This window comes from Tuber melanosporum (assembly GCF_000151645.1).
Source record: "Tuber melanosporum whole genome shotgun sequence assembly, scaffold_100, strain Mel28".
In the NCBI taxonomy this organism is placed as follows: Eukaryota; Fungi; Ascomycota; class Pezizomycetes; order Pezizales; family Tuberaceae; genus Tuber; species Tuber melanosporum.
Window position 1 is genome coordinate 202,660 of NW_003298756.1, and position 10,752 is coordinate 213,411.

The 10,752-nt window shown below is 50.7% G+C and overlaps 2 protein-coding genes; both read left to right on the forward strand.

The window, feature by feature from the left end:
- Positions 1-1,334: 1,334 nt before the first annotated feature.
- On the forward strand, positions 1,335-5,808 carry GSTUM_00004203001 (uncharacterized protein). XM_002835249.2 has 7 exons: positions 1,335-1,851; positions 1,914-2,075; positions 2,135-2,251; positions 2,311-2,596; positions 2,649-4,590; positions 4,644-5,458; positions 5,521-5,808. The coding sequence occupies exons 1-7, from the start codon at positions 1,500-1,502 to the stop codon at positions 5,648-5,650; spliced, it is 3,804 nt and encodes a 1,267-aa protein (XP_002835295.1). The 5' UTR covers positions 1,335-1,499; the 3' UTR covers positions 5,651-5,808.
- Positions 5,809-7,639: 1,831 nt separating this feature from the next.
- On the forward strand, positions 7,640-8,557 carry GSTUM_00004204001 (uncharacterized protein). XM_052355747.1 has 1 exon: positions 7,640-8,557. Exon 1 carries the CDS (start codon positions 7,786-7,788, stop codon positions 7,999-8,001), a length of 216 nt encoding a protein of 71 aa, XP_052211681.1. The 5' UTR covers positions 7,640-7,785; the 3' UTR covers positions 8,002-8,557.
- The last annotated feature ends 2,195 nt before the right edge of the window (positions 8,558-10,752 follow it).

A 10,752-nucleotide genomic window follows, 5' to 3' on the forward strand; every position in this document is an offset into this window, starting at 1 on the left:
GGTAGTCTACCATCTGGTTTGACGAGTCTGGGGGAGGGGTATCTATCTATAATAATATTATACATGTACACATCCTCCCACCGCCAAATGATGTACCGGTATGAGTATTCCGTTGGGAGGGTATGGTAGGCTTGATGAGCAGGGGTGGCGAGCGTATGATAGATAGACTACCGGTAGACTATTGTACGGCGGGTTGCTGGCCGATGGGTGTTGAATATCATCAGCTTTCGCTATTCTTCCGTTATTGCACTCGTATGTATGATGCTCAGGTTTGCACTCGTGAAAATACCCTGTCTGCCAGTAGATCATGCTTTGAACATTATTGCCTTCACGCGATTTGCTGTGACCCCCCCCCTTCACTCCTCCTTACCTCCACCACATGTCATACTCGTACATGCCGTAGGGTACTGTACCAGTATGATACAAATAATCTTCCTCTCACATGCGCGACCAAATATGCCATTCCCCACTACCATTCACTCTACTCGAGCTATTATCAGCGGTATGTCCATCATACCCAATAACGTAACCCGGTCGGTTTTAGTCGGCATGCAAGAGTGCGGTAGGAGTGCCGGGAGGTAATTCAACATCATACCCCACAAGTATCCATCCACCCATCAATCAACCCACCGGGGATTGATCCATCCCCAATCTGACCACCACCACCACCACAGCCTCGGCCCCGGAGACCGGGGCGGAACGAGAGATAGATAAAAGTCGGAAAAACGATACACGATACTTGTACAAAGTTACTCGTAAAAAAACTCACGGGTATTAGTACCCCCTACCTTTCTCTGTACTAACTAACATTTCTTATAGATGGGACTTTTGGCAAGGAGGATGTTGTGCGTGTCACCGACACTTTGTCGACGGTACAAGTATGATCTCACATGATCTCACATGTCATTCTGTTGTAGGGCTGAAGATAGGCAACGCTGGTGGTGGTGTCGGATGAATCCTGGTAGGGTATTCAAGTCGTACAATACCGGTGACTTATGCGGGGGAGGGAGGGAGGGAGAGTGCCGGTACCATGCTGTACTTTACGGTACTCCACTGTGGATGGCGGGTACCGGTGCTTGCTTCGGCTGGGATTTCATTTCACAAAGAGTGATCAAGTTAGATCAGCGAATTCCCCTGGAGCCAGAGGGGGAGGTTTAGACTATTTGTGGGACCTTGCGTCGGTGGAGAATGAAGGGGGTGGGGGTGGGGTCGGTTTATGTCAGGAGTGAATGGTATGTACGGGATGGTCCCGATGTCCGCGGAGGAGGGGGTATTACAAGTGATGAGTCGAGTTATTTGGGAACTTGTTTAGAATTTCAGGCCGGTATATAATGGATGGGTGATCCGCTGGTCGGAGGGGGGGGTTTGCTGGCTGCTGGTGGGTATTTGCTAGCATAAGGTGTTCTCTCGTTCGTCCATTTCTGAGTTCGCCAATACACCCTGCTTCATCCATCTATCCAGCAACCTATATCAGACGGACCTAATTAATCAAACAAACCATGTCGCAATCCCCCGAGCGAACCCCTGCCGTGCCGAATGGCCCCCAGCACCCTCCTCCCGCAGCTTCCCAGCAAACAGTCTCGCTCCCCCACGAGATCCTCCAAGCCGACCCCGCAACCTTCGTCAAGGGCGGCATTCCCCTCACCGAGAACGATTACGCCCAGTCCTCGGCCGACACCGGTGCGGCTGAAGATGCTAAATTCCCGCGAATCTCGCGGCCTGTGCCGATGATGAGGGTTGAGTACGACGTCGTGGTTGTGGGCAGTGGGTATGGGGGTGCCGTAACTGCATCGCGAATGGCGAGGGCCGGGAAGAGCGTTTGTGTGCTTGAACTCGGGAGGGAACGGTGGCGTATGTTGTTTCCTTCTGCCTGTGGAGGTGTTGGAGTGAGAGCTGATGATGGTGGGGCTTAGCGGGCGAGTATCCCGTGGGATTGCTGGAGGCGGCACCGGAAGTGCATGTCTCTGGGAACAGAGGGAAGAATGGGGAGCCGGTTGTTGATGCTACCATTGGGGATCCGACTGGGTTGTATCATTTGGTGCTTGGGGAGGGGCAGAATGCTTTTGTTGCTAATGGTATCACTCATCCCCTCCTCCCTCCTTTACCGGATATTAATTCTTGTGATTGAATGCAGGGCTCGGCGGGACTTCCCTTATCAATGCCAACATCTTCCTGTCGGCGGACAAGCGTACCCTGCAACTTCCGGCGTGGCCGCAGGAGATCTCTTCCAACCCGGCGTCTCTGGATACATGTTTGTCTCCGAATACTTCTGCTTGTGATTTTGTGGTTTCGCTCGACTGACTTGAAAAGACTATACTCGTGCAGCTAGTGTTTTACAGCCGGTGCCCTATCCGGATGACTTTCCGCAACTCAAGAAGTTGAGTGTACTAGAAAAGCAGGCGGAATTAATGGGACAGAGGGAGCATTTTTACCGCGCACCCCAGACTACTGCTTTCACGAATGGTCCGAATAGTTCTGGTATTGAAATGCGTGCTTCAACCCTCTCCGGCCAAGACTGCACTGGTGTCAATGATGGGAGTAAGGGAAGTGTGTTAATGAACTACCTCCCCGACGCCTGGAATTGGGGCGCAGAACTGTACTCCCCCCTTCCCCCCAAACAGGCCAATGGATATCACTGACCATCACAGCTTCTGCGAATGCGAAGTCCGCTACGTAAAACGCGACCCGAGCAATAATGCCTGGCTCGTCCTCTTCGCCTGGCACGGCGACAAGCGCGCGAAGTTCGAAGACTTCCATAGGGAACTGATGTGGGTGAAAGCCCGAGAATTTGTCTTCCTCGGCGCCGGCACGCTGGGCACGACAGAGATCCTTCTGCGCAGCCAGGACCATGGCTTAAAAACTAGTTCTGAGATTGGCCGTGGAATGAGCGGTAATGGAGATATCCTCTCGTTTGGGTATAATACCGATTTCGAAGTAAATTCTATCGGACGCGAAGATCCCGGGAATCATCCCCCAATTGGACCGACGATTACGGGGGTTATTGATATGCGTGATGCTATGCCGGATGTTTTGGATGGTTATGTTCTTGAAGAAGGAGCGGCACCGGAGGCGCTGTCGAAGCTGCTGCAGGGGATGTTGGAGCTTATGCCTGGGAAGGTGTATCCAGAGAATTATGGACTTTCGGAGAAATTGCGGCATCTGTTTTCCCGTGCTGAAGCGAGGTTGTTGGGACCGTATACTCCCGGTGGATCGGTCAATCGTACACAAATCTACCTCATCATGTCTCATGATAGTAACGAGGCGACGCTCACGCTTGAGAATGGAAAACCGTATTTGAGGTTCTTGGGGGTTGGTCGCAGCGCGCATGTTAAAGAGTTGAACGAGATGTTGGCAAAGGCTACGTCGAAGATTGGAGGGACGTTGATCAATTCGCCGTTTTATTCACTGCTTGGGGAGGAGGAGATTACGGTTCACCCTATCGGCGGAGCGAATATGTCTAGTGATGGCACTGGGAGGAATGGTGCTACTAATCATTTTGGGGAGGTATTTACCGGCACAGGTGATGATGTACACCCGGGGCTTGTAGTTGTTGACGGGAGTATGATACCTTGTGCTCTTGGGGTCAATCCTTTTGCGACCATCACTGCTCTTGCGGAGAGAAGTGTGGAAGGGGTGGCTGCAAAGCGACAGATCAGGATCGACTACGCCACTCGCAACACCCGTCTGAACCTCTTCGCACCCCCAATGCGTAGTTTCCCGCTCACAAGGGATATGGCGGAAGCCCAACAGGCTATCTCCTCTGCCGCTGGGAAGAGTGGAATCCGCTTTACGGAGGTAATGGAGGGATATATGTACATCGGCGACGACATCGAAGACTTCCAAGTCGCGGCCGACGCCGCTAGGGGGTCTTCGACCTCCGCACGCTTCCTGCTTTCCGTCGATAGTTATAGCACTCAGAATCTTATTGAGCGATCTGATCATGCTGCACTTGCAACTGGAACCTTTGCGTGTGGAGCACTGAGTAGGGACCCGTTTATGGTTCTCCGTGGCGAAGTGCAGTTCTTTTCCTTGGACTCTGATGTCGCTGATGGAAAGAACTTGGCGTATAAACTTGACTTGGTCAGTTCGGATGGGAAGCTCTTGCATTTCAACGGGTATAAGGTGATAGACTCGAAGATGGCGTTCCCAGCTTCAAATACTTGGAAGGCTACGACTACGCTCTATGTCACGCTGACTAGGCCGGATAAAACTGTCGTAGCAAGGGGCGTACTAACTATCCCATGGAGGAATTTCGTGTCTGAAATCTCTAGCTTCGGACAAACTGGAAGTACCGTCTCGGGAAGGATTGGCGCCACGGTGGATTTTCTCGGCTACTTTGCTAGCCAGACGGCGGGGTACTTCTTCAGCCCACTCAGACCGCTCCAGTACCCAACGCTCACGACGAGTGGGTATTATCGGAAGCAGCCACCGACCGAAATCGTGACCTTGACAGCACAGGACGGGGTCCAGACGTTTATGCACGTCTACACTCCAGACCCTACATCGGGGCCACGCCAGAATAACCAAAACGGAGGAGGCGGCGGGCTACCACCGATCCTCATGATCCCAGGTGCAGCCGTAGACCACCGGGTAACCCTCTTCCCGAATCACATCCCGTCACTCATACTAACAACAATGTTTAGATCTACGCCCTCCCCACGATTCCTACCAACGCGGTGGACTACTTCCTCGCCCGCGGCCACACAATCTATATCCCAACGCACCGCGTCGGCCGTACCCCATTGGCCAAGTCCTCACAAACCACCTTCTCCGCGTGCCTGGACGTAAAGGCCGCGCTGGAGCACATCCGTCGCGAAACTCCCTCGCAAGTATACGTAATTGCACACTGCGCCGGTAGCATCGCCCTCGGCTGCGGCCTCCTCGATGGGACGATTCCGGCGAGTTGGCTGAAGGGCCTAACGGCCAGTCAGGTTTTCATCTCCCCACGCTTCGCAAAGGCAAACATGATAAAAGCGCGTCTGCCCCTACCACTACCAAGAGTGTACTCGAAGATAGTAGGGGAGTACTTTGACTGCGCGACTTCGCCTACAGACGCTCTGCCTCAACGCCTCATGAACCAGCTACTCCGATTTTACCCCGTTGGCTCCAGGGCCGAAATCTGCAATTCCGCTGTGTGTCACCGGTCGGAGTTGGTCTTTGGTAGGCTGTGGTCGCACAGTGGGCTGAACGGGGCTACCCATGCGAATCTGGGGAATTTCCTTGGCGGGACGAGCATGCGCTGCTTGACGCACCTCATGCGCATGGGGAGTAGCGGGTACGTTATGGATGACGAGTTCGCCTCATTAATCACCGAAATCGGGCTGAGGCGGCTTGAGGGCTTGAAGGTGTTTTTTGTGCAGGGCGGGGAGAACGCAGTTTATGACCCGGAGAATACACAGACGAGTTATGAGTTGCTCAGGGAGGAGTTTGGCAGTGCGGGGGTTGGGAGGGTTATTTTGTGAGTTTTTACCCTCTCGATTTGTGTGATTCTTGGAGGTGGCGAATGCTGACTTTGCGCAGTGAGAATCGTGGACATCTGGATTGCTGGATGGGGAAGAGCGCGTATATGGATGTTTACCCTGCTGTTGCGAACCATATTGATGAGGTTATGAGCGGTGGTGTTACTGGTGAGGTTGCGGGAAAGGGTTAGTTTGTCGGAGGGTTTGGAGGGATGAGTGGTGGGAGTGATGATGATACAGTGCTGGGGTATGTGATGGAGGGGTGCGGATTATTTACTTTTTGCGTCAATAATGGATAATGAGGCTCTCGTCGTACGAGTACTTTTGAATTTAATAATTTATATTGTCATATCGTACCTGGATGAGGGGAAGTGCACTAGTATCATAGCACTAATCTCCCGGAGCAGACCTCATGTATAACGACTCGACCAGCTACACATCAATCCGTCAATCAGTCAATCAAGCTCACCTTTTCAGTTTCTCTAACGAATTATCACCAATAGTGCAAACCAACGCAGGAAACACCTCGTCATGTGCAATAATTCATAACCCAACTCCCAGCACACCGCAGCGGCGGGGTGGGGGGTTAACCACTCAATGGCCGGACACTGCCCACCCACCCCACAACGACCCGACACACACGGCACGGGGCAGCATACCAAATAGTAGTGAGCCCTCCCAAATATAGAGGCATGGGAGAGGGAACATGCCGGGCCTTGAGTGAGCGTGGTTGGGACACCCAGAGGAATTTCAAAAAAAAAGCACATCTCGGAGAATTATGAATCGCTCTACCTACCCGTCGATAAGAGTGGGTCTTCCGGGCGGTCGGTTTGCCGCCCCGAGTTACGAATTGCCCCCCGGGGTTCGTGCTTTTCGCGGTGTGTGGAGGTTGCGGGTGTGTGTCTTTGGGAATCGATTGGCTGATTGGCTGGGCAGTCGGTGCTTGCTCGCTCGGCTGCGGATGTGGTGGCTTTGGACGGGTGGAATTGTCTGGGGAGTTTGGTGCCCAGTCGCGTGGTGGCGGTGGCGGATTTTGCTGCGGGGATGGGAAAGAGCGATTGGTGTTCCATGGTGGGGTGGACTTGGTGGTTGGTTTTGGGTTATGATATGGATGGATGTTTCTTGGTGGGGCTTATGATATGATATACTTTGCGCAATATTTGTCCCCTAGAGTCTGTCTGTCTGTATGTCGCCCTATTGAATTCCGGTCGGGCGTCTGGGTGTGAACGCCTGTTTGTCCTTCGCATGTTAGGGTTAGCCTCTGGTATCGTGGTACTACTCCGTCCCTAGTATGATATGGTAATATGGTACCATTATCGCTGGGTCTGGAGTTTTGGTTTGGGATAGTTTGCAGCTTACATTGTCTACTGAGATTGGGCTTGGGTTCCGTTCTTATAGGTTATTTATTTGCTTTCCCGTCTTGCTGGTCCTGAAGGTTCTTTTTTTCCTTCTTCTTTCCCTCCCCAAAACCCAATTTATCTCGGGGCGCGCTACCCTATGTGATGCTTGATAGCATAAGTTATATGATATCTTTGTCCGTGGCAGGCGGTATGATATCTCCAGGACTGCCTTCTTCGCAGCTTCCTCATCTTTGCCTAGTCCTTTCTTTGGGATGGCGCAATAGCCGGTGGAAGGTATCACATGGACATGCAAATTGCTTGTTCAGGGAATACGTTGCGGTCGACTATCGTATCATGGGTTGGCCAGAGTGCCGGAGGAGGGGGGTGGGTGGGTAATAAACGAGAGGAGGGAATTCACAGACATGGGTCACCGATCGCCAATAACGGTATTCCTACGTTTTTAGAGAAATGTTAATGGAAATACTGGTAATAAAGGATGTGGATCACGATTAAATAATATGTACGACCAGCGTCCTTCAGGCAGTATGCGGGGGTGAAACGAATAGCATATGATAGGAATGCTACAGTATTCCTAACGTATGGTGGCTCAGTTCAGGGCATTTCACCCTGCCTTGGGCCGAGCATCACGAGTTTCCTGTCGGCTTTCATCCCCAGACGTGAACGAATCGGAGTGATCCCCCATGACATGGGTCATACCCCGCCTGCCGTACTCCCATATGCCCGAATTTCGGCCGGATCCTGTGGTTACATCCAGAAGCTCGGTAGTTTACCTACTGTATATCGCATCTGTCTCGAATCACTGCTCATCACTGTGGTGGCCTTGTTTATTTCGAATTCGCTTTCGGGTACTCTTTTCTTTCTCTCGCCACGGTATGGTAGTTGGATGGGTTGTGTTGTAATGCTGGTCTTAGGGCTTGAGCGGAGCCCTGGTGCCGCCGCACTATCTGGGTGACTGTGGCTTCAGCATGGTCCGGGCGAATCATGGAGATTTGTGGTATGTTTTCGGGCGTGCGGGAATTGCTCGAGTGAAGCACTGGCAAAGGCCCGGGGCAGGGGATACATGTGCAAGCACAGGTGCTGAATGTTTGGCAGCCTATTCGGCTTACATTTGGCAGAGATTGGAGAATGGTTGCTGCGGGCACCGACTCTTCTTGAGCCGGCCCTTCGGGCCGAATCGCTAGATTGGTTCCACTTCCACCGTTAGGAAATCTTCAGCATAGTAGTGTCCTATTCGAGTAGAGTGTAAGAGGGGCTTTCTAGTATCCTTCACTAGTGAGTTTTCAACGGGGGATACCTCTCGATAACCCGTGGGTGACGAACGGGGATCGGTAATGGGCGGCCTATTTCTTTGTTACCCTACTCCAGCACTTTGACGAATCAACTAACGTTACCCAGGTTGTTCGCCCGGTTTTCGAGAGGTGCTCCCCGTTGAAGACTGTGCAAGTATCATATCATACCGCAGTTAACATTCGTCCTCCTTTGCCGAGGAGGAAAGTGTGGATGGATAGTGCCCAAGGCCACTGTCGCAACACTTCTATCTAGTACTGTACAGTACACAGTTCCCTACTTGAACTTCGTGACATGCAGATAACTTAGGGAATCATTTTACTCGAATAGTGTGGAACAAGGTGAGGAAAAACAAATACTTTATCTCCGAGTCGCATACACGATTCACTGCATTTTTCTGTACTGCGCTCCCATCTGGCATACCCATGGGAAGGCGCATTGAGTCTTTGGTGCAATGTGGTTGTTGCTGAGTGCTGCTTGCCAGCAGTTCATAAAGTTCTCGGATGCCCTGGCACCAAGGCATATGTATCATACCAACTGGCGCCGAAAGATGGAGTCTTGGAGCCAAGGCATCCGAATACTTTATGAATGGTCAAGTAGAGCCTTTACCTGCTTTGGGGACTTTCTGTTTCGCCCCTTACTTCTTGGTTAGCCCCCCCCCTCACGTTGCAAAGCAGACGCGCAAGCTGTCTGTGGCAATGGACTTCCATCCATCCAGATCTCCCTGTCACACTAAGTTAACTTGACTTTTGGGCGCAGTGACTTTTGCCACAGTTAACCTATTGTTGAAACCGCGTTTTTTTACATTGAGGATGTTGGATTTATTGCTAAGCATGTGTCCTTGGGCCCCTGTATCGTTTGAGACAAACCGTGGTAGACTATGGGCTGTGGGTTCTACTCGTGAGTCATGGTATTCACATTTGGTGACGGGAGGGTTTTGGAATTGGGCACCGCATCTTGGGAGAGCGGGGGGAGCAAAGTACTGAATTGTATAGTGCAATGAGAGGATGTTACTTGCTGAGTATTGCCATACTGGATATGTTGAGGTTTTACGAGTTTGTAGCGCGGATCTCTACCTACCCTGACCGAATGACAGTACATAGTACAGAGGGACTCTTTATTTATCACTTTCCTGATTCGGAGACTTTGGTTTCTGAAATAACTAAATTAGTTCTACCCTCTGTCCCTCTTTACTGCCCCACTCGTACATAAGTTGCCTCTCTCGCGAAAGACCTATATCAAGCCAACGTCAGGATAAGCTTTACTACTACTCGAGTACAGTGCTGTGGAGGTGAAGACGAGACTCTACAGTTTTGCAAAATCTTGAATGATGTGTTCGAGGTTTAATCATGTTTTTAGTTAGGTTTTTCTGATGTGGTAGAAAGGGCTTGTTGATCTAGACTTGGCTGGAAAATTTGTGCTAAGAGAAGAGAAAAGAAGATTTTCTCCTTCTTCATTTTTGTAACTAAGCAATCGAATCAACAATACGAGAACCACTAATACGAACCTGTGAACCACGAACCGAGTGAAATTAACTTGTGAACAACGAAGTGAAAGATAGCCGAAGGACTGTGCTACTTTCTTCCTTGCGATACAAACTGCTTGATTTTCATTCCTTTCCTTCACTTCCTCTTGTTTTCAATACAAACTTTACTGATCATCTGGGTCAGATTCTGTTTTCTAGGAACGAAAAATACACTTTCAGTGCCAGCACTAGCGGCAGGCCAGCCACTGTCCCACCATTCCCGCCTCCTTCTATTCTCCCTCTCCTGCTAGGACCATTATCGGTTTTCGATTTTGTTTTGCCCCCCAGCGCAAGCTCGCTTTTCGCCGGTGCAAGGCCTCTGGGTGGTGGACCGTCGGCATGACCAATATTCTAGCCTACTTTGCCGAACCGGGGACGGGTTTTTTTCTTTTACCCTACAATCCATTTCTTTCATTCTTTCCCCTCACTTTTTTCTTTTCTTTTCTTTTTTTTAGAAAGAAAAGAGAGAAAAAGAAAACCCTACCACTTGGAAAAGGCAAGGGGGGAGGGAATGTTAAAGTTAGTGTGGAAGTTGTTACCAGACGGTCTCCCGAGAGACTTGTGCTTCATTCAGTTTATTTGTAGTAGTACGGCACGGTAAGGTGGTGCAGCCAGAGGATTGATTTGGTTTGCACGCTGATCTGTGGGTGTGAGGTGTCTGTATTTTTGATGGATATTACGATATGGAGGACCTGGAGGGAGCACCTGGGAGGAGGAGTGTCACGTGTGGAAGCGGCATGTGACTTTTGGCAATATTTCCCATTCAAGACTCCGCATGCACGTACCAAGATCCAGATACCGCGTTGCAAAATGAATTTTATTCTGGTCCATTGCGGGTACCGTATTGCAATATGACCCGGGTGGAATTGAATAAGACACGCTGGTATGATACGTGCCAGGCCATTGCTTTTGCTATTGCGTCCGAGGAGTTATTTGGGAAGGTTATGATCGTGATGGCGATGATTGGAACTTAACGTTTCCAAGGTAGAAGCGAGACATCAGGGGAAGCGAGACATGGTCCGTGCCTAAAGATCTGTGCTATCACGATAAGAAACCAACCCACGACAACTTATAAAAAACTCAGGAAATTCAACCCACCAAAGGAACTAGTGAAATCCGC